Here is a 22983-nt window from a genome sequence, read left to right as displayed (position 1 = left end):
CTAAGCTCAAAACTGCACCAAGGCTAACTCATGGTTCCAAATCCAAATCGCCAAGGTTTTTCCTTCCTGTCTTGGTCCCTCCAGGCTGCTGGAGCAGAAATACCCCAGCCCCGGGCTTATAAACAAACATTTCCCACAGCTCTAGAGGCTGGAAGCCCAAGATCAAGGTGCCAGCCCTTTCAGTGGCTGGTGAGGATGAGCACCACTGTCTAAATCATGGATGACACCTTCTGGCTGTCCGCTCAAACGGCAGAAGGGAGGGAGAGCTCATAGAGCCCCTTTCCTTAAGGCACTAACACCCTTCGTAGAGGTGGAGCTGAAAAGCCCCACCTCCAGATACCATCACGTGGGGGATTAGGTTTCAACATGTGAATTGAGGGGGACACTGCCCCTTCTACAGGGTGTGTGCGTATGTGTGTGCGTGTCTGTGTGTGCTGGTTCACCATCCACTGCACCTCCTTACAGCGCCTGCAGGCAGGGGTGTGTGTGTGAGTGTGTGTGTGTGTGTGCATGTGGGCATGTGTGTGCTGGTTCACCATCCACTGCACCTCCTTACAGCGCCTGCAGGCAGGGGTGTGTGTGTGAGTGTGTGTGTGTGTGCATGTGGGCATGTGTGTGCTGGTTCACCATCCACTGCACCTCCTTACAGCGCCTGCAGGCAGGGGTGTGTGTGGTGGGGTGGGCTGTGGGAGGGGCTGGTCCCATCCACTGCTACAGGCCGCAGGAGGTGTGTGTGTGAGTGTGTGTGTGTGTGTGCATGTGGGCATGTGTGTGCTGGTTCACCATCCACTGCACCTCCTTACAGCGCCTGCAGGCAGGTGGTGTGTGTGTGAGTGGTGTGTGTGTGTGTGGCATGTGGGGCATGTGTGTGCTGGTTCACCATCCACTGCACCTCCTTACAGCGCCTGCAGGCAGGGTGTGTGTGTGAGTGTGTGTGTGTGTGTGCATGTGGGCATGTGTGTGCTGGTTCACCATCCACTGCACCTCCTTACAGCGCCTGCAGGCAGGGGTGTGTGTGTGAGTGTGTGTGTGTGTGTGCATGTGGGCATGTGTGTGCTGGTTCACCATCCACTGCACCTCCTTACAGCGCCTGCAGGCAGGGGTGTGTGTGTGAGTGTGTGTGTGTGTGTGCATGTGGGCATGTGTGTGCTGGTTCACCATCCACTGCACCTCCTTACAGCGCCTGCAGGCAGGGGTGTGTGTGTGAGTGTGTGTGTGTGTGTGCATGTGGGCATGTGTGTGCTGGTTCACCATCCACTGCACCTCCTTACAGCGCCTGCAGGCAGGGGTGTGTGTGTGAGTGTGTGTGTTGTGTCAGTGCACCCCTGCTGGGCAGGGGGGTGGGTGGGTGTGTGGGGTGGTGGGGTGGGGGGGTGTGTGTGTGATGTGGGGGGGCATGTGTGTGGCTGGTTCACCATCCACTGCACCTCCTTACAGCGCCTGCAGGCAGGGGTGGTGTGTGGTGTGTGTATGTGGTGTGTGTGTGTTGTGGTGCATGTTGTGTGCTGGTTCACCATCCACTGACACCTCCTTACAGTGCCTGCAGGCAGGGGTGTGTGTGTGCGTGTGTGTGTGTGTGCATGTAGACATGTGTGTGCTGGTTCATCTCTTTACAGCGCCTGCAGGCAGGGGGTGTGTGGTGTGTGTGTGTTGGTGTGTGTGTGTGCGTGGCTCCTGGTGGTGTTGGCTGGTTCACCATCCACTGCACCTCCTTACAGAGCCTGCAGGCAGGGTGTGTGTGTGGTGTGTGTGTGTGTGTGTGTGTGTGTGCTCACTGGTTCCCTGTCCACTGTACCTGCTTACAGCCCTGCAGGCAGGTGTTGTGTGGTGTGTGTGCGTGGTCTGTGTGTGCTGGTTCACCATCCACTGCACCTCCTTACAGAGCCTGCAGGCCGGGGGGTGTGTGTGGTGTTGTGTGGTGTGTGTGGCTGGTGTGTGTGTCTGTGTGTGTGGCTGGGTTCACCATCCACTGCACCTCCTTACAGAGCCTGCAGGCCGGTGTGTGTGTGTGTGTGTGTGTGTGTGTGTGTGCGCGCACTGGTTCCCTGTCCACTGTACCTGCTTACAGCCCCTGCAGGCAGGTGTGTGTGTGTGTGCGCGTGTGCAGGTCTGCCTGTCTCTAGCACACTTTGCTTGGGATGCAACTTGGGGGGTCATTCCTATAGGTGAGTGGACTCCCCCTTGAGTGGACTCAGGCTTTCCCCTCTGTCCTCGGAGCCCCTGTCGTCAAACAAGTTCAAGTTGCTATTTGGCAAGTCACTCTCGAGTCAGGAACTTTACCCGTCCCTGGCCTGCGTGTCCCTTACCACACGGCCACCCAGCCTCGCTTCCAGAAGCTGTGGAGTCTGGCGTGTCCTGTATTTCAGTCCGCGTCGGGCAGGCGGGGCTGGGTGTCCACCTCCGTGTCACCAGGGCGCTCGATGACCACAGTGGGTGGGGGGCACTCCAGGAGACGGTGCACCGTAGGGGGCATCTGGGCTCGTGGGGGGACCTCAGTGGGGGTCGGGGAGGGGGCTCAGCAAAGGCCTCATGAAGGGGCGGGTGGGGGTGCGGGTCTGGAGCCAGAAGCAACGCTGAAAAGCACTGGGGCTCCACCAGGTGGAGGGGCTGTGGGAGCCCGCAGAGCCCGGCCTCTGAGCTCAGCGTTAGGGACCCGGCCCGGCGCGGGGCTGGGGAGGCGGCACGGAGCCCGGGACTCTGAGTCTGGGCTTCGGCGCAGTTCCCTGCAAGGCTGGCCTCGCTGACCACACGGGGCTACATCAGCTCTTGCCCACACCCGACCCCCTACCCCCACACCCAGCCCTACTGCCCACACGCCAGCTGAGTGCTGCCCTTGCCCCCAGGGGGACCAGGCTGAGGAGTCCTGGTTCTGGAGCTGGGGGTGCTCATCCCTACAGCCTCTGGGAGGGGAGCCAAGCGCTGTCCCAGGTAGGGGGCAGCCTGATTGTTGGGGAGGAGAAGGGGCCACAGAGGCTGATGACGAGGTCTGCTCCCCACCCCCGGTGCCGAAGGAACGGTGTGGGTGTGAATGGGGTCGTGGGCCCCCCACCCCTCAGCCTGGCCTCCGTCTCTTGCCTGCAGGCCGGGCGCGCCAGCTCGGGGCAGCCCCAGGACGCCCTCCTGCAGAGGCAGGTCATCGCGCTCCGGGGACACCTGGCTGAGCTGCGTGCAGCCACTGAGAAGTGCGTGCCAACCCACTGGCCAAAGGGGGACAGAGGGCGCCCTGGGGGAAGTGGCTGAGTGCACAGGGTGGGTCAGGTGGGGGGCCTGGCAGCATGAGCGGGCAGGCCGGTTAGGGAGCCACTGTCAGCAGCGGCGGGCGGACTTGCATGGAGCTTGGTCCTGGCCAGGCACCTCACCCCGTCTGTCCTGGGCCCTTGAGGCTCAGATGGTCCAAGTCCCGCTCCAGGCAGACAGCTCGTCCTGTGCGTCTTGGCCCAGCCCTGGCCCAGCCCTGCCCGGCTGTGATGCCACCTGTGGGTCCTCCACTGAGGTGGGCAGACCGCTGTCCTGAGACCAGACCCCGCCTGTCCCAGCCAGCGTGGAGCCCGCAGGCTGAGCCCACAGACACTCCTGAGGCTCAGCCGGGTGCGCCCTGGTCTCGCAGGGGCCTCGCTGACCTGCGGGCGGATGTGGCCAGGATGGCCCGGCGCCTGCACACGGCCTGCCTGAACCTCGGCTCCAACCTGCGGCTGACGGCCGGCAGTGCGGCAGCTGCCCTGGAGCAGCAGCTGCGGGACAAGGTGCGGGAGATGCTGCAGCTGCAGGGCCGCTGGGCTGCGGAGAAGGCGGCGCTCCAGGCCAGGTGTGCGGGCGCCCAGGGCTCTGGGTCTAGGGAGGCCCAAGCGTGGCCCGGGGTCAGAGAAGAAGCTGGCTCCTGGGAAGGAAAGACAATAAACCGTCAGAGGCACTCCAGTCACAGGGAGGGGCAGGGCACGACCAGGGCGGGTGGGGCCGAGGAAGCCTCGCCACAGGGATGGCAAGCTAAGTCCGGGTCACGGTGGGAGCTCGATGCTGAACTCAGGGTCTACACTGATCCCCGAGACAATGGGAGCCGCTGAAGTTTCTAGAGCAGGAGAGGGGCGTCTGACCGCAGTGGGGATCAGAGGTGGCCGACAGCACCACAGAGGAGGCAGGCAGAGCCGGACTCCCAGGCGCTCAGTGCTCTGGGCTCTGATCTCCGCTCGGACGGCCCTACCCCACCCCGCTGTCCCCAGACTCGCAGAGCAGACGCTGCTGGTGGAGAAGCTCACCGAGCAAAACGCGAGCAAGGAGAGAGCCATCTCTTCCCTGAGAATGGACGTGCAGAGACTGGTGCGCGGCTGGGAGAGGGCGGCTGGTGGGGGCACCTGGGCCTCGCTGAGCAGCCTCTCCCACCCCCCATCGCCCCAGGAGTCCCAGCACGGCGGCAGAGGCCCGACCGCCCCGGGAGACTCGGGGGCAGAGATGGAGACCCTGCGGCTCCTCTTGGACAGCATCACACAGGTGCAGGCCCAGCTGGGTCCTTCCCACACAGCAGCCGACCAGCCGCAGGGCCTCCGCGGTTCAGGCTGGCCTTGGAGATGGTCTGGCAGGACCCGTGTGACCTCAGCCCTTAGCTCCATCCTCTCTGCTCCCTGAAGGTGGCCCAGGCAGACGCGGGGAGCGAGGAGCTGGCAAGGAGCAGTGGTGCTGAAGGCGAGGGGGTGCAAGGCCAACGGAGGAGCCCCCTGCACACTGGGTCCCTCCTGAGGGCTGAGTCCCCGGCCACCCTGGACTCAGCACTCTGGGCTGTGCGGGCGGCCATTCAGAAGTGGCGGCAGCGGGAGCAGGTAGGCACAAAGCCTGCTAGACTGAGAAGGGCCACTACGGGCCTGCCCGTGGCCCCCAGGAGGCTGACCCCAGGAGGCTGAACCCCAGGAGGCTGACCCCAGGAGGCTGACCCCCAGGCGTCTGGCCCTGCAGTGGGGCTCTGGTCGGAACTACGTCCTTTCTCTGGGAGTAGGGGCCCCGGCTGGCTTCTGTGTTCAGAGGCCTGGCTAGGACGCAGGGGCTCACTGCACCCCCACTCCCGGGCAGGAGCTGCGCCAGCAGCTGGAGTCATCCGAGGCGAGGGCCACAGGGCTCCAGGAGCAGCTGTCTGAGAGCCAGCGGGAGCTGCAGGCTTCGAGAAGCCTCCTGCAGGAGGAGCGCCAGGACCTCCTGGGCAAGCTGGAGGCACAGAGCCGGGAGGCGCAGTGGAGCCGCGTGACCAGCGAGCTCCTGGGGAGGTGAGGCTGGTGGGCAGGGCCACCTCCTCCATGAGGCCCTCCGGGAGAAGCTCCTGGGGAGGTGAGGCAGGTGGGCAGGGCCACCTCCTCCACGAGGCTCTCCGGGAGAAGCTCCTGGGGAGGTGAGGCAGGTGGGCAGGGCCACCTCCTCCACGAGGCTCTCCAGGAGAAGCTCCTGGGGAGGTGAGGCAGGTGGGCAGGGCCACCTCCTCCACGAGGCCCTCCAGGAGGAGCTTCTGGGGAGGTGAGGCTGGTGGGCAGGGCCACCTCCTCCACGAGGCCCTCTGGGAGAAGCTTCTGGGGAGGGGAGGGGAGGCGAGCAGGCAGGGCGCAAGCCCCTGGGGAGGTGAGGCTGACAGGCAGGGCCACCACCTCCATGAGGCCCTCTAGGAGAAGTTCCTGGGGAGGTGAGGCTGGCAGGGGGCAGGGCCACCTCCTCCACGAGGCCCTCCAGGAGCAAAAGTGAAAATGTCCAGTTGGAGGCTGCCTCCCTCCCCTCTCCACCCCAAAGCCCTGCCTGAACTGAGCACCCCTCTTCCTGCCCTGGGCCCGTCTTGGCTGTGCCCAGGACTCACCTTCCCAAAGCCCAGGCTGAGCACGAGCCCTGCCCCTCGGCCCGCCTCCCAGATGCCCTTTCTGGGACCAGGCTGTGTTCTGCCCTGCTGCCCCATTTCCATTGCCGAGAGTCCTCCAGGTGTCTGAGCCATCCCTCACAGGTGGCCCACGGACTCCCAGTTCCCTGCCGGCCCTCCTGGCGCGTCCCATGGGTCTGGCGTCTCCTGGTGCACTTGGCCAAGAGGCTGTCTAGATGCCGCTGTGCACATCTGACTGCCCCGGGGCAGGTGGTGGTGAGGGGCAGGAAGAGAACCCCTGGCATCTGTAGCCCTGGGCTTCCCAGACCCACATGTTGCCTGAGCCGGAGTGTGGGGTGGGAGTATGCTGGCAGCCCAGGAAGGCTTCCTGCAGGAGGCAGCCATGAGGGGCGGACCGACAGCCTCCCGTGCTTCCCCTCACTCACCCGGGGGTCAGGCCCGCAGGTCCCTCGGGGCTACCCTTTCTCTGGAGGGCCCCACAGTGCACTCAGTGCTGGGGCAGGGGGTCCAAGGGAAGATTAGACCCAGTCCTGCTCATGCACAGGCCGTGAGCAGAGACGGGAGCGCGCAGGTTCGGCCTGGCAGGAATGGGGGAGCCCGCGAGGTCTCGGGAGGGCATTCCAGTAGGGGCGATGGGGTGTGGGGCAGGCAGGCAGGCAGGGCCACCTCAGCCTGCTGAGGAGCAGCAGTCGCTGGGGCAGGGGCCACGGGGGGCTGTTCGCCGGGACACCGCCTTCCCACAAGTGGCTAGACCGCAGCATCCTGGGGTCTGGGGGGCACAGGCCCAGTGGCCCCTCAACACGGGGATGAGAGGCTGAGTCAGGAGGCGTTTGGGAAGTGGGGCCTCAGGACTTGGTGCTTCGGGGCCTGGCCGGGTGGGGAACAGCTGAGATCCAGTCCTGACTGGCGGGTGACCTGCAGAGGGGACCTTGGGGTCAGGTGGGGGTCAGCGGTGAGCTCAGCTCTGACGAGGGTGTGGGTCTCCAGGGTAGGCTGTCAGGGTGGGTGAGCAGCACCTGGAGATGTGGGGGCCCCTGGCAGGCCGGGGTTCCCTCCTTCCCACGGGGTCTCGCCAGACTGGCTGGGCTTAGCACACGGGGGCAGAGGCCTGAGCTTAGGGACGCCCCGGGGTCAGGCCATCCGGGGTTTACAGGTTCCTGCAAGGCCCACACCCAGGAGCCTGGACAGACCAGCTGGGGGTGGTCCGCACGTGTCCCTGAGCCTGGCCCCAAGCGGCCTGTGCGGCCCCCTTTCCCTGATCACCCCCACGAATGTGCCCAGGACCCCCAGCCTCGGCCTCACCTCCTTCCAGAGAGAAGGCAGCTCTCGAGGAGGTGGTTGAGGAGCTAAGGGGGCAGGCAACCATGTCCCACGCCGAGAAGCGGAGCGTGGAGGCCAGGAACGCAGAGCTGCAGAGGAGCCTCCAGCAGTGCGCGGAGCAGAAGGAGGCGCTGGAGCGGCAGCGCGAGCGCGGCCGGAGGGCGCTGGAGAGCAGGTGGGCCTCCCGTGGGCGCCACGGCCCTCGGGCCCCGCATTCCCCCACCCCTGGGACCAGCCTCATCAGGGGGCGCTAGTGAGACCTCAGGCCCCTCTCACGCTGACCACCTCCCACCACCACTCACAAACCCACCCCAAAGTCCAGCCAGTGCCAGACCTCCCACGCCGGGCAAACCCACCCCAATCCCTGGGCCCCGCCGGGGTGGGCCCCAGCGTGGCTGCCCTCTCCTGGCCCAGGCTGTCACCCAGGCCCGGGTAGTGACTCCAGGCCTGCAGGGGACCCGTGCTCCTCCAGGGCCCCAGGCCTTGGGGGCAGCTGCAGGCGGTCACCCTGACTGCAGGCCCCATGAGGTGGCCCGGCTCTCGTCCTGAGGTGGCCTCATGCCCTCTGCCCTCTGTTTCCCGGTCTCAGTCAAGGGCGCCTGGAGCAGCTGGAGGGCACGGTCTCGGGGCTCAAGACAGAGCTGGTGTCAGCCCAGGAGGCGCTGGACTCAGCGCGGCTGCAGAGGGACATCCTGGAGAGCGAGAGGGAGGGTCTGCATGGTGCCCTGGCCCGGGTGCGCCCCCGGCCGCCTTGCCCCGCCCCTCTCCTCGCCGGCCTGGGCTCACAGGCCATCCCCTGGCTCCAGCCTCAGTGGTGTCCCCCTGCCGCCCCGCCTCCCCCCGTCCTCCCTGGCTCCAGCCTCAGGGTGGCCTCCTTGGTCCCCAACCAGTGTGCCTCAGCCCGTCCCCAAGTGCTGGCCATAGCTGCTCTTGGGGGCCCCTCCCTCGGCTGCAGCCTTGGATCCAGGGGCCACCATCTACCCCCGAGGCCTCGCCACTGCGGGACCGCTTCCAGGCCCTCCCTGAGCTCCAGCTTGCACGCCTCTGTGATGCGCAGCTCACTTCCCACCCCGCCGCGGCTCCCCTAGATCTAGAAGCCATCCCAGCTTCCCTGCTGGGTGACCTCTGCCCTCCCCGCCCTAGGCTGAGTCCAGCAAAGCTGACCTGGAACTGCTCGTGAGCCGGCTCAAGGCAGAGGGGGTGGAGCAGAGGGACTCCCTGGCCAAGATGGCTGCTGTGACGGAGGCACTGGCTCAGGACAAATGCTCCCTGAACCACCTGGTCCTGCAGGTGAGACCAGGGCCCAGGGGGATGGACCTCTCCCGGGTCCCGCTTCCCCAGAGCAGCCGTAAGCCCTGGCCCAACCCCGGCCCCCCGAGCTCAGGGCTCCCCTTTCGCCCATCCTCCTCCCCACCGTCTCCACTCCTGGACTTGGGGGCGAGGGTGCGTGGGGCTTGGGTCTGCACACGGACCACCCCCGTCCCTCCCCGCACCCCCCCTCACCGGCAGCTGGAGCAGGAGCGGGACGAGCTGCAGGCGCAGCAGCAGACGCTGGTGCAGGGGCAGGCGGGCACCCGGGAGCAGCTGGCGCAGGCAGAGCGGCAGGTGGAGCTCCTGCGGGCCGAGAGGAGGGGCCTGCAGCGGGCCTGCGGGCGGCTGGAGGAGCGGCTGGAGCGGCTGGAGGGTCAGGCAGCCCGACTCCGGCGAGAACGGACCCAGCTGCAGGAGCAGGTGGGCCACGTGAGGGGGTCATGGGGCTCCCAGTCCCCAACCCCATCCGGCAGGGTCGCCCCTGCCTCTGGGGTGGACGGGCACACACGGATTTAGAAGCCACACTGGCCCTCGGACGTCAGCGCCGGTGCTTTCTAACCTCAGGCTGCCCGACTTGGCTGATTCGAAGCCGGCTTCCCGGTGTGTGAGGTAGGGGATGGGGCAGCAGCACCCAAAAAGGACGTCTATGTTGGGCCTGTCCCCAGCACCCAGGGGCCGGGTCCCCCCTGGTCAGAGGGTCGAAGGCCTCGGGCCCAGCGACACACGCTCGAGGGAAAGGCTCCCCTGCCCCTCCGTCGTTTTGTCTGTCTCCTTCCTGGGCCACATCCACACAACAGAGCTGCCCAGTCACACGCTCACAGCCGCATCTGTGCATCCATTCCCAAATCTGCCGGCGTGGATCTTCCGTAGCAGTGGTCACACTCCATAGCACAAGACACCATGGCACGCTTGCTTTCTCCTGACTCCAGCCTTGGAGGTGCACGTGGAGACCCGTCCCTGCAGAGTCCTGGGCCCCCGGTGGCACTCAGACTTCATGGCCGGTCACTTTCGGGACTCGGGCTAGCCTCTTCCTGTTTCTCAGACCCTGTCCTGTCCTTTTCCTGTGTGGCGGCCGCATCGTCACCTTCAGTGAAGCCAGTGCGCAGCTCAGGTGAGCCTGGTGTGGCCCCCACCTGGCCAGGATGCAGGGCGTCTGCACCAGCCCAGCAAGCTCCCCGGTGGCGTGGCCACCCAGGCGTCCTCTGCCCTGACCTCGCCACCGTGGACTGGCTTCCCCAGCTCTAGATGCTTTGCATATGGAGTCGTGGGCTGCAGACACTCCGGAGCCCGGCTTCTCGCCCTCAGCGTGGCCTCTGTGAGGGTCGTCTCTGTTGTTAGGCGTGTCAGCAGCTCCTGGTTTTGACAGCATGGTAACATTCCGTCGTGTGGCTAAATTACATCTTTTACCCATTTACCCACTGCTGGATTTTTAGGTTTCCAGTAGACAAGGTGGACGAGAGTGCTGCAGGCATGCGTGTACAAATCTATACGGATATTCTCGTTTCTCTTGAGTAAATACCTAAGAGCGAACTGTGGAGTCACTGGGTAGATGTTCTTGAGCATTAGAAGAACCTGCCAGGCAGTTTTCCCAAGTGGCTGTATCGTTTCTCTTGCCGGCAGTGTGGGCGGCGTCCAGCTGCTGCTCAGCCTCGTCAGCGTTCGGCACCGTCCGTCTTGCCACTCTCTGTGTGTGGATGCCTTTGTGGCTTTATTGGCCATTTTCTGGTGATAAAAGGCATTAAGCACATTTTTTTCATCTGCTTATTAAATGTTTGTGAACCTTGTCTCGTCAAGTGTCTGTTCAGGTCTACCGTCTATTTTATTGGGTTTTCCCATTTTGGTTGCGGGTTTCTAGTTCGCGCATCTTGAGTACAAACGCTTCGTCAGACAGATGTCCTCACGTTTGTGTGACGTGTGTATACATTTTGTTGCCGACAGTTTTGATGGACAGGAAAGTTTACCTTTGGCAATATTCAGTTTCCCAAATTTTTTAAGAATTTATGGTTAGTGTTTTCTAGGTGTTGTCTGAGAAACGTTTGCCCAGCCCAAGGACAAGAGTATCCCGATGTGTTTTCCTCCAGTTCTTAGGTCTGTGATCGCCTTAAAGCTGCTTTTTCTGTACAGCAGAGGTTCTCACAGCGTGTTCCTCAGGCCAGCAGCCTCAGTCATCACTTGAGAACTTGCTTAACATGCAGATTCTCAGCTGCCCTCCCAAAACCTACTGAATCTGAAACTCTGTGGATGGGGCCAAAAATCTGGATTTTAATCATCCCTCCCAGTGATTCTGATGTACATGAAGGTGTGGAAACTGTGGGTGTGTGGTATGAAATAGGAACTGAGGTCCAATTATTGTTTACATTAATATCCAGTTGTTTCCACAGCAATTTTTAAGACTTTCCTTTCCTTCTTGGATGATCTTGGCAACTTGTTGAAAATAAATTGATCGTGTGTGTGTGTGTGCATGCGTGTCTGTGTATGTGCAGTGTGTGCGGCATGCGTGTGCGCGTGTGTGCGTGTATGTGTGTGTGTGCGGTGTGTGCGTGTGTGCATGTATGTGCCCTGATCGTACTGCTGATCTGTGCAGACTGATCGATTTGTTCATGCTTTCACCAAGCCTGCTACAGCGCCCTGCATTACTGCAGCTTTCTAATATCTTGTAATGAAGTAATGTTGTTTGCCCATCTAATCCTTCTTTTCAAGATTGTTTGGTTATTTACATTTTAGAATCAGATTTGTCCATTTGACTGGGATTTTGTTGACGTTGTGACCAGTTTGAGAGGAACAGGCGCCTGAGCTGGGCCCAGCTGTCTGTCCGCGAGCGTGGTACATCTCTCTGCTTTTCTCTTTACTTAATTCCTCTTGGTTGCGTTTTGCAGTGTTCAGTGCAGAGGCCTCACACGTCTTTGATTAAATTAATTCCTGGGTTTGATATTATGCCTTGCTGTTACAATTGCATTTTTCTATGTCCATTACTAGCATATAGAAATGTAATGTCACATATTAACTTTTGATCATGCAACCCTGAGAGAGAGACTGATCAGCACCAGGATTTCACATGAACATTATCACGCTGTCTGTGGATAACAGCGGATTTACTTCCTTTCTGATCTCAGTGACTTTCGTCTCTTCTCTTAATTCACTGGCTAAAGACCTACGGAACAAAACTGAGAAAAAGCAGTGAGACTGGCCATCTTTCTGTTAATAGCAAACCCACCTGTGGGGAGAGAATTTCACCAGTAAGTATGATGCAATATATAGGTTTTTCATGGATGCCTCTTATGAGATTGAGGAAGTTTTCTTTTATTCCTGGCATGCTGAGATTTTTTTTAAACTATGAATGGGTTTTGAATTCCATTAAATGTGTTCCCTGAGTCTGTTAAGATGATCATGTTGTTCTTATTCTGTTAAGCATCCAGTTCTATTGCGAAACTCTACGTTTTGCCATCCATCTTCTTGAACATGTTAATCACAGCTATGTTAAAGTCCGTGTTTGATAACGTCAATATCTGGACAGCCAGATGGGCAGGGAGGCATGTGTGTCTATTTCATGTTACGTGTGGCTTTTGGCCATGTGATTATACCTCTGACATGCCTGGTTGTGTTGAATAAAAGCCACATGTTAAATATAAAAAACTGTAGGAATAATTTGAGGATCTCGGTGACGCTGTTCTTCTAGAGAAGGCTCACTTTTGGTTCTGGCAGGCAGTGGGGTAGATCACTGTAGTTCATGACTGAGATGATTCAAGCCCGATCTTCATGTTCTGGAAAGTTAGAAGAGTGAACGTGTTAGTGGCTCGGCCTTGTCTGACTCTTTGCAACCCCATGGATTGCAGCCCGCCAGGCTCCTCTGTCCATGGAACTCTCCAGGCAAGGATACTGGAGTGGGTGGTCATTCCGTTCTCCAGGGGGCTTTCCCAGCCTGGGGATGGAACCCGGGCCTCCTGCATTGCAGGCAGATTCTTTACCATCTGAGCCACCAGGAAAGCCGGGTTTGGGGGGCTGTCTATTCAGCTTCACCACCGCTATGAGGATGAAGCCCTCCTGTGATTACAACTGGAAACTTGGACGCTTATCAGGACCCTCTGCCCTGAGGTCTGTCAGCTCGAGTTCTTATGCTCCTAAAGACAGGACTGCTGGACGCTCTCCCTGGCTTCTCAGCTCCTCAGCCCAGACTTAAGTCAGCACATGCTCCAAGGAGAGAGGAGATGCCGAGTGGTGGCCTCACTGCTCTGCCTCGCTTCCCTCTGGGATCTCGGCTCCTTCGGTCTCGGCTGCCCGGGCGGCTCTCTGAGCCCTATTCAGACTCCTGTGATGGGCTCTGTCCGGGTCTCTGCGATGTCCTTGGGGGAGGTGTTCGTCTGCAGCAATCGGACCTTCTGTCACCTTCTTCGCATTTCTGTGGAGTGTCTCCCAACCCCGGAAATGTGTGGCCCAACAGAGGTTGCTGTTTAGATTGACAGCTGGGTCCCACCTGGCGGTGCTCAGGCCAGTCGTTTCTCCATCACGGTTTCAGGACTGGAGGCCCCTCTGCTGTGAAAACACACATGCACAGGGGGTCCTCTACGTCTCCTGGCCACGCTCCTCCTCCTCTCTTTCCTCTGTTGCTATTCTGAAGGAAACACTTTTTCCGAAGTCCTTCTTTTCCCTCCAGAGGCCCCTCGTAACCCTCCCACTCTCTCTGCTGGACTTTCCCCTCCTCCTCCTCTAGGTCACATGCAAGAAACAGGCCCTGGAGAAGCAGCTGGCCCAAAGCCTGCAGGACCAGGAGGCCCAGATGGCCGCTCTCCAGAGGGCCCTGCAGGAGAAGGAGGCTTTGTCTGAAGAGCGAGTCCAGCTGCTGGCCAAGCAGGAGGCCCTGGAGAAGCAAGGTCAGCTCATGGCCGAGGAGGCAGCCGATCTCAGGTACCTGGGGACCTACCGGCAAGTGTTCATGTGGCCTTGACCTCCAGGAGCCCACGTAGTGAGGATGGGCGGTCTCTCAGTGACTGTGGGGCAGGGCAAGTGTGTGTACAAGGGAGAGAGGCTATAAGTGAGGGGTGAACGCAGTGCCTGAGGGCTCAAGGAGCCCTGGAAGGGGTATATGTGCCTAGGACAGCCTTCCCGAGAGAGGGGGCCGCACTGGCCAGGTGGCAGGCCGCAGAAACCCATCTCAGACCCGCAGAAACCCATCTCAGAGCAGCAGGAAGATGGGGAAAGTCTTGCTCACCGACCTGAGCAGCACCAGGTATTCATGGCTTCAGGCAAGGCTGGATCCAGGCGCTCCCATGGTGCCCTCAACTCCCCGCCTCTCCGCTGTCATTCTTGGGAAGGCGCAAGGTGAAAGCGGGCGAGATGGCCAGCAGACACAGTGCACGCCTCTCCCCATGAGTCCTGAGAGCTGCTGCCGGCAGCTGTCTTGAACCATTTGATGCCCTTGAGTTGGTCCTGAGAGCCACAGGGCTCAGATGGGCAGTCTGGGGCCCTGTGCTTATTCCTGGAGCCTGGGTGGTGGCAGCTCGAGGGAGCCACGAGGCTGGGGGGAGTGGAGTGGTGGGAAACCCTGAAACCGTCGGGGCCACTTCCAGGACACTCATAGGCAAGAAGCGGTGCCCTGCAGACTGCTGCCTGGTGAACTGAGCTGGCCTGTGACCTCTGGCGACATCCACAGGCTCATGGCTTTCTGCACCTTGTGCCCGTCTAAGGAACATCCGAGTATTTTTGTAGAAAGAGTTCCTCCCAGAATTCCAGAACTAGAGGTTATAAGGAAACTTAGAGCCCGTGGTCCTCGAACTTCACCATGGAAGAAAGAGAGAAGTCTCCCCTCCCAATGCAACTGTGGGCACAGACTGCAGCAGGAAGCCTGGGACCCCAGCAGAGGGTCCCAGGCTCTGCCCCTGCCCCCTCCCAGGCCCCACTGGCACTCAGGGCAGGGGTAGGGGGCCTCTTTCCTCCCGCCATCATTTACTGCCCAGCTCACAGGCCCTGGTCAGAGGATCTTCCCGTGACTCACCCGTGACCACTGGGCCCAGGGTCTCTGCATGTGGTGGTCCTGCAGACCCCAGACAGAATCACATGCCCACTAAACAGCGTTTCCCAGGGACCAGTCTGAGCCTCTGCTGACAAAGTGCTCAGGACGTGACTTGCTTCTCCTAATGAGTGAGGACCCTGGGTTTTGAGGTCATCCAGCCCCCAGTCCCAGGCCCTGACAAGGCTGCAGTGCCAGGGACCCCACTTAGTTCTCAGGCTTCAGTGAGATGGACTGGGTCCTCACCCGCACCCCCACACCCTTGCTGGTGGTGCCAGCTGCCTTCCAGGAGGTGAGATGAGGGAGAGACTGGACTGGTTCTCAGAGTCTCTCCCTCTAGGGGACCATTCGGTGTCTGACCCACACAGGCCACGACCCCAGAGGGGATCAGGCGGGCACCTGAGAGAAGTGGATGTGAGGCGGACAGCCCTCCAGGCAGAGGACACAGGCACATGGACGTGGGGAGTGGAGACCACGTGGGAGCTTAGAGGGTGGGGGCTGGGGGGCGGTGTCAGAGGAGCGAGGCTCCTGGGCTCTGCAGACATCAGGGCGCCCTGGGAGGTGCTGACCCGCCCCACCCCGACCCTAGAGCAGCCCTGCGCAGGGCCTGAGGGCAGCTTTGGGGGCCGGATGGGCAGACTAGGCCAGGCCCTCTGCGGCCTGCAGGTCTCCCCGACCCGCCAGCCTGTTTGGGGCTGGGCGTGGGCTGTCTTCACGTGGCGTCTGTGCTGAGTGTTTGTGGTGTGTCCTTGCTGTTTGGTCAGTGGACGTTTTTCACCGTGCATCAGGGCAGGACACGGCACATAACCATTAATATGAACGCGTGCTCACTGGCTGGCTGGTGACTGATGGACTCGCTGCCGGAGAGGCGGGTCCTGCCATCACCCTCCCCAGAAGCAGGAGCTGCTGAGTCGCCATGCTCACCCCAGGCGCTTTCTGACTGGCCGTGTCTGTGCCCAGATGCAGAGGCAGTTTCACACCGGGGATGGTGCTGCACGTGTTCAGCGCTGGAGGCTGCTTCTCAGAGCGGGCAGAGTTTCCTCACCGTCGTTAGCAGCAGACGAGATGCACTGGGGTTTCTAAAACATTCTCGCATTGACGCTGAGTCTGATTCAGGCCCTGTGTGAGGCTTCGGGCAGAGTCCTGGACTGCACCATTGGTTCACGTGTATTTCTAAAGCGCTGACCCTAGAACTGGAATTGGTAGTCCAAAGAAAGATGTACACAGTTTATGCTTTAAAATTTCCTAGTCCCCCTCTGCCAAAGTGGCCCTTGCACCCCTCCCAACAAGCCATACGATCGCTATTTCCAGCTTTGCTAATGTGATGCATGACAGATGAAACAGCACAGGTGAAATCTGAACGCCCTTGAGGACTAGTGAGTTTCGTATGTTTGTTCACCATTCTTGTTTTCTTTGTGAATAACAGGCATTATTCTCATTTTCCTGTAGGATAAGCCACTTTCTGTCATTGATTGGTAGGAGCTCTTTATATACGATGGGTATTAACTGCAGTATATTTAGTGCAAACATCGTCTCCGAGTCTGTCCCCCATCTTTTGACTTGATTTGGGAAATCTTTTCTGCACAAAACTCTGCCTCCCTCTCTTTAAATGTATTCAGAACTGTTGGCCTCCTTATTTTTGTCTTCTGATTTTTGTGCCTTGCTTAAGATTATAAAATACCCTTCTCTACTTTTGTCTATGGTTTTTACAGTTCAGAGTTAGAGTTGCTTAGCTGTTACCTGTTTCGGTTTTGTATTTAACTTGTTAGCCCACCTGGTTTCTGTGTGGGCGCCACTCTGTTCTTAGAGATTTAAAATGAATGAGCTGTCTTCTGCTTGCCTTCGGATGGATAGCCCAGCCTTGGAGGACACCATCCTAGCAAATGGGCTCTGTGCTGCCCCTCGTCCAGCAGGGTCCTCTGCCGGTGTGGGTGACTCGCCTGTGGCGTGATGACTCTCCGCAGGGCCGAGAGGGACACCCTGGAGAGCAGCCTCTTTGAGGCCCGACAGATGGCGTCGCAGCTGCAGGCACAGCAGGAGCAGCTGGAGGGAGAGGCCCGGAGCGCACGGCTGGCCCAGCAGGCCCTGCAAGGTGCTGCTCCGATGGGCTCCCTCTGCCCCCCTTCCCTGAGCTTGTCCCCTGGAGGGCGGCTCCCAGTCACTGCTCCCCAACGGGGCCTGAACACGGCAGGGAGCTCACGTCTGAAGTCAGCCAAGAGCTCCTGCCACTGCCATCTGCGACTGGTGCCTGGTGCCGGCCCAAGGCTCAGGATGGGCTCTGTCACAGGTCCACGTGGCAGCCCCTGCCCAACTCCATGCCCCTGCCTCTGTTCAGCCCACCCAGCCGTGCGGGCTGCCATCAAGACATCCGCCTACTGAGTGGTTGGGGGGCTCTGTCCCACCAGCTTGCAGCCTCCCCAGAGCCAGGGGCCCACGGGCGGCAGGGTGTTGGGGGCCGGGCCTCCCCGCGAGTCTGGATGGGCCTGTCTCTCGGCAGTGGAGCTGGAGCAGCTGCAGAGCGTCCGGGAGGCCCAGGAGACAAGGCTCCGGCGGCAGGCGGCTCAGCAGGAGCGGGACGTGCAGCTGGCCCTGGAGAGCCAAGCACTGGCCCACCGCGAGGACCTCGCCCGGCTCCAGAGGGAGAAGGTCTGCCTTCCCGGGACCCCCGCCCCAGCTGCCCAGTCACTGCCCAGGAGTCTGCTGTGTCCACAGGGGCGGTGGGCCAGGAGACCAGCAGGCAGCAGGCAGGCCAAGGACCGCTCACAGCGCGCCTGGATGCTCTGTCCCTCACAGAGGAGACGCCCCCGGGCGTCGGCTGGCCTGCCGCGGTCTGAGGCCCATATTCGCAGGGAGCTCCGTGCCCTCTGAGCCGTCCGCTGGTCCCAGCGGGCAGGCCCCGCGTGGCACGTCCTCACACACCCTGCTGCCAGGGTGCCTGGTGCTCCCTGAGCTCAAGAATGCTCCCAGAGCTCCACAGCTCTGAGCTGTGACTGGGCCATGGGGTGGCGGATGTGGGGGCCCAGAGCCCTCCAGAGCTCCTGTCACTGCGGGAGACAGGGCCTGCGGCGGGCTGGCCAGGACAGGTCCCCGGGCAGCTGTCCCGCCCCGGCACCCACGATCCTGCTCTCGCTCAGGAGCGCGGAGGCCTGCTGCTCGCGCGAGCTCTGACCCGTGCGTCTTCACACCTGTCCCTCCTTCGGCCCAGGAGACCCTGAGTCTGTCTCTGATGGAGGAAAAGGAAGCGGCAGCTCGCCGGCTGAAGCAGGAGAAGGAGCTGGTGGCAAAGAACGCAAGCAGGAGGGAGGCGCTGAAGGAGCAAGTGCAGAGCCTGAGGCGCGAGCGAGACGAGGGTCGCCTGCAGCTGCAGCTCGAGAAGCAGCAGGTGACGGGGGCCGAGAGGCGGGGCCCCAGGCACTCGCTGGGCCTGCTCCGACCCGGGAAGTGGGCTGCGTGAGTCGCTGCACTCGCCGCTTGGTGCTCCCACCACAGTCCTCCACCCTCCCACATCACCCTCCATTCAGTCCCTGCATCCATCTCTCCACCCACCCATCCATCTGTCCATCCGTCTACCTGTCCAGCCATCCATCTGTGTATCCACCCACCTGTCTATCCAGACATTCACCCATCCGCCCATCAGTCCCCCTGCCCACTGACAAATACACACAGACCGCTCTACACACACATCTATACACACACACGCATCTATACACACACACAGCTATACACACACACACAGCTATACACACACATACAGCTATACACACACACAGCTATACACACACACAGCTATACACACACACAGCTATACACACGCACACAGCTATACACACACACAGCTATACACACACACAGCTATACACACACACACAGCTATACACACACACACAGCTATACACACACACACAGCTATACTCACAAAGATCTATATATACACACACACAGCTATACACACGCACACAGCTATACACACACATACAGCTATACACACATACACAGCTATGCTCACACACATCTGTATACACACATACCGCTATACACACACATACAGCTATATACACACATACACAGCTATACACACACACACAGCTATACTCACAAAGATCTATATACACACACACACATTTATATATACACACAGCTATACACACACACATCTATACGCACACACGTCTATACACACACATACAGCTATACACACACACAGCTATACACACACACATCTATGTACACACACAGCTATACACACACACAGCTGTACACACATATACAGCTATACACACACACAGCTATACATACACACAGCTATACACTCACATATACCTATACACACACATCTATACACACGCACAGCTATACACTCACACAGCTATATACACACACACAGCTATACACACACACACAGCTATACTCACAAAGATCTATATACACACACACACATCTATATATACACACAGCTATACACACACATCTATATGCACACACGTCTATACACACACATACAGCTATACACACACACACAGCTATACACACACACAGCTATACACACACACATCTATGTACACACACAGCTATACACACACACACAGCTATACACACACACATCTATGTACACACACAGCTATACACACACACACAGCTATACACACACACAGCTGTACACACATATACAGCTATACACACACACAGCTATACATACACACAGCTATACACTCACATATACATATACACACACATCTATACACACACACAGCTATACACATGCACAGCTATACACTCACACAGCTATACACACACACACAGCTATACACACACATACATCTATACACACACACAGTTATACACACACAGCTATACACACCCACATCTATACACACACACACATCTATACACACACACACAGCTATACACACACACAGCTATACACACACACATCTATACACACACAGCTATACACACACATCTATACACACACACACAGCTATACACACACATCTATACACACACACACAGCTATACACACACACAGCTATACACACACATACATCTATACACACACACAGCTATACACACACACATCTATACACACACAGCTATACACACACATCTATACACACACACAGCTATACACACACATCTATACACACACACACAGCTATACACACACAGCTATACACACACATACATCTATACACACACACAGCTATACACACACACACAGCTATACACGCCCACACATCTATACACACACACACAGCTATACTCACACAACATCTATACAAACACACACATCTATATACACGCATACAGCTATACACACACATACCTATACACACACACACACCTATACACACACATACAGCTATACACACACATACAGCTATACACACACACAGCTATACACACACACATCTATACACACACATATACCTATACACACACACACCTATACACACACACACAGCTATACACACACATACACCTATAGACATTATGATAGGTCAGTTTCCATTCCAATCCCAAGGAAGGACACTGCCAAGGAATGTTCAAACTACCTCACAATTGCACTCATTTCACATTGTCTCAAGGTAATGCTCAAAATCCTTCAAGCCAGGCTTTAATAGTACGTGAACCAAGAACTTGCAGGTGTACAAGCTGGATTTAGAAAAGGTAGAGGAAACAGAGATCAAATTTCCAACATTCGTTGGATCTTAGAAAAAAGCAACAGAGTTCCAGAAAAACATCTACTTCTGCTCCATTGACTTTGCTAAAGCCTTTGACTGTGGATCACGACCACTGCAGAAAATTCTTCAAAAGATGGGAATACCAGACCACCTTACCTGCCTCCTGAGAAACCTGTATGCAGGTCAAGAAGCAACAGTTCAAACCGGACATGGAACAACAGCCTGGGTCAAAATTGAGAAAGGGGTACGTCAAGGCTGTATATTGTCACCTTGCTTATTTAATGTATATGCAGAGTACATCATGAGAAATGGATGAAGCACAAGCTGGAATCAAGATTGCCAGGAGAAATATCAATAACCTCAGATATGCAGATGACACCACCCTTATGGCAGAAAGCGAAGAGGAACTAAAGAGCCTCTTGATACAGGTGAAAGAGGAGCATGAAGAAGCTGGCGTAAAGCTCAATATTCAAAAGACGAAGATCATAGCATCCGGTCCCATCACTTCATGGCAAATAGATGGAGAAAAACTGGAAACAGTGTCAGACTTTATTTTCTTGGGCTCCAAAGTCACTGCAGATGTGACTGCAGCCATGAAATTCAAAGACGCTTCCTTCTTGGAAGAAGTTATGACCAACCTAGACAGCATATTAAAAAGCAGAGACATCACTTTGGCAGCAAAAGTCCATCCAGTCAAAGCTATGTTTTTTCCAGCGGTCAAGCTCGGATGTGAGAGTTGGGCCATAAGGAAGGCTGAGTGCCAAAAAACTGATGCTTTTGAACTGTGGTTCTGGAGAAGACTCTTGAGAATCCCTTGGACTACAAGGGGATCCAACCAGTCCATCTTAAAGAAATCAACCCTGAATATTCACTGGAAGGACTGATGCTGAAGCTGAAGTTCCAGCACTTTGGCCACCTGATGCGAAGAGCCAACTCATTGGAAAAGACCCTGATGATGGGAAAGGTTGAAGGCAGGGGCAGAAGAGGGCAACAGAGGATGAGATGGTTAGATGGCATTACTGACTGATGGACATGAGTTGAGCAAAGTCCAGGAGACAGTGAACGACAGGGAAGCCTGGCGGGCTACAGCTCGTGGGGCTGCAAGGAGTCGGACACGACTTAGTGACTGAACAGCAGTAACATTTGCACACTTGTGCACGCACTGTTGCACTGTCCCCATCCACTTGTCCCTCACCCATCTATCCACTTGAATGCTCATCCTTTACTCACACAGCCAGCCGCCTACCCACATGTCTGGCCATCTGTTAACATGCCCCATTGTCCACCCACACACTTGACCATGAATCTGTCCATAAGTTTGCTTAAATGCCCATCCAGCTATCCACACGCATGACTGTCTGGACTATCCATCCGCTCATTCAGCCACCCAGGCACTCACTCGCTTGACCACTCATCCATCAGCCACTTGCAGACCCTTCCCTCTGTCCGCACACTCAGCTGCCCATCCACATCCGCTGTCCATCCGTGCATCTGGTTAGCCTTCAATCTGTCTGATCAGCCAGCCAGTCATCCGTCAGTGTGTTCATCCAACCAGCCTCTAAACAGACACTGGGCATGTGAAAGCTGCCCGCTGAGACCAGGCTCTTCCAGTATTCTGTGCCAGCCTGAAGCGCGCACTGCTGAGTGGGTGGAATAGACGAGGAAGCGCCTACACGTGGCTCGTCGCACTGTGACAGGACTCTCGGATGTTGGTAGAGGCTACGGACCGCAATGGAAGAGCTCCGGGGGCAGGAGGACCCGAGGTTCGCTGCCAGGCTCTCCTGCATTGCTGGCTGCGTCCTCACAACACCGAGAGGGACCCCTGTGTCAGGGCCCCCTCGACTGGTGGGAAGCAGACTCGCAGACGGTGAATAACTTGCCCGGACTGGCTCCATGCGCCTGCTGGGCACCAAGGCCCGTGTCCTCCAGTGTTCCGCTCTCCTGCATCCGGGGAGGGAGGAAGCAAGCATTTGCAGGGTGGCGGCATTTCAGGGGTGGGGGCAAGGAGGACCTGGAGACATCCTACAAACATGCAGGGATGGTGTGAGACTCTGGGCAAACCCCTAAGCTTCTGCTGCCCCCGAGTGGCCCACAGAAATCCGGGAAGCACGACTCTCGCAGTTACGTTTTGCTGTAAAGGACATAGGTCAGGACGAGTCTGGTGCAGAGACCCAGGGAAGGGCCATCTCTCCGCAGTCAGGGCAGGTCACCTGCTGGCAAATCAGGATGTTTAAACCCACAAGTTCAGGGTTCTGTTGGGGTTGCCTTGCGTGGGTGTGATCAGCCTCCTCTCCGAACTGGGCAGGAGCCTCCCCGATCGCAAGCTCAGGTGTGGTCTCAGGGTGGGTCCAAAATGGACGCCCCTCGCTGGAGACACTCGGGGGTTATCAGGCTCCCCCAGCTGTGCGCCAACCAGCAGGTGGGCGCCGACACTGCTGTGCCCACTTCTGCAGCACAGGCAGCACCCCTGGCCTTTCTCTTCGCGGGATCACCAACAAGATGGGTCCTTCCACACTGAGCTCAGAGCCACGTGGTCTTTTTTTTTAACACCAAAAGCACTTAGTATTGGGATGTAGCCGATTATCGGTGTTGTAGTTCCAGTGAATAGCACAGGGACCCAGTCATACACATACATGCATCCGTTCTCCCCCAGACCCCCTCCCACCAGATGGACCTTTTCCACAGCTGATGACACTCCGGGGGGCACAGGGACCCCTCCCTTCCTTCTGCTGGCCTCCCTTTGGTGGGAGTTCTGCGGCTCTTATCAGTAATGCTAGAAATAATCACTGGAGACCCCGAGAGCAGGGCATCCCACCCACGCTCAT

General features: G+C 58.2%; 1 protein-coding gene across 1 annotated transcript in view; it reads left to right on the top strand.

Moving 5' to 3' along the window:
- The window catches only part of CROCC2 (ciliary rootlet coiled-coil, rootletin family member 2), a 33710-nt gene continuing 13547 nt past the window's right edge, over positions 2821-22983 (top strand). The window contains 14 exon segments of the mRNA XM_018039945.1: positions 2821-3182; positions 3608-3805; positions 4218-4346; positions 4610-4811; positions 4929-5032; positions 5034-5249; positions 7155-7337; positions 7752-7896; positions 8306-8452; positions 8672-8902; positions 13182-13375; positions 16442-16569; positions 16975-17123; positions 17683-17859. Coding sequence (XP_017895434.1) covers positions 2977-3182; positions 3608-3805; positions 4218-4346; positions 4610-4811; positions 4929-5032; positions 5034-5249; positions 7155-7337; positions 7752-7896; positions 8306-8452; positions 8672-8902; positions 13182-13375; positions 16442-16569; positions 16975-17123; positions 17683-17859 — 2409 coding nt within the window. The 5' untranslated portion in view covers positions 2821-2976.

This window comes from Capra hircus, chromosome 3 (assembly GCF_001704415.2).
Source record: "Capra hircus breed San Clemente chromosome 3, ASM170441v1, whole genome shotgun sequence".
Taxonomy (NCBI): domain Eukaryota; kingdom Metazoa; phylum Chordata; class Mammalia; order Artiodactyla; family Bovidae; genus Capra; species Capra hircus.
This window is presented reverse-complemented; position numbering and strand designations above follow the sequence as displayed.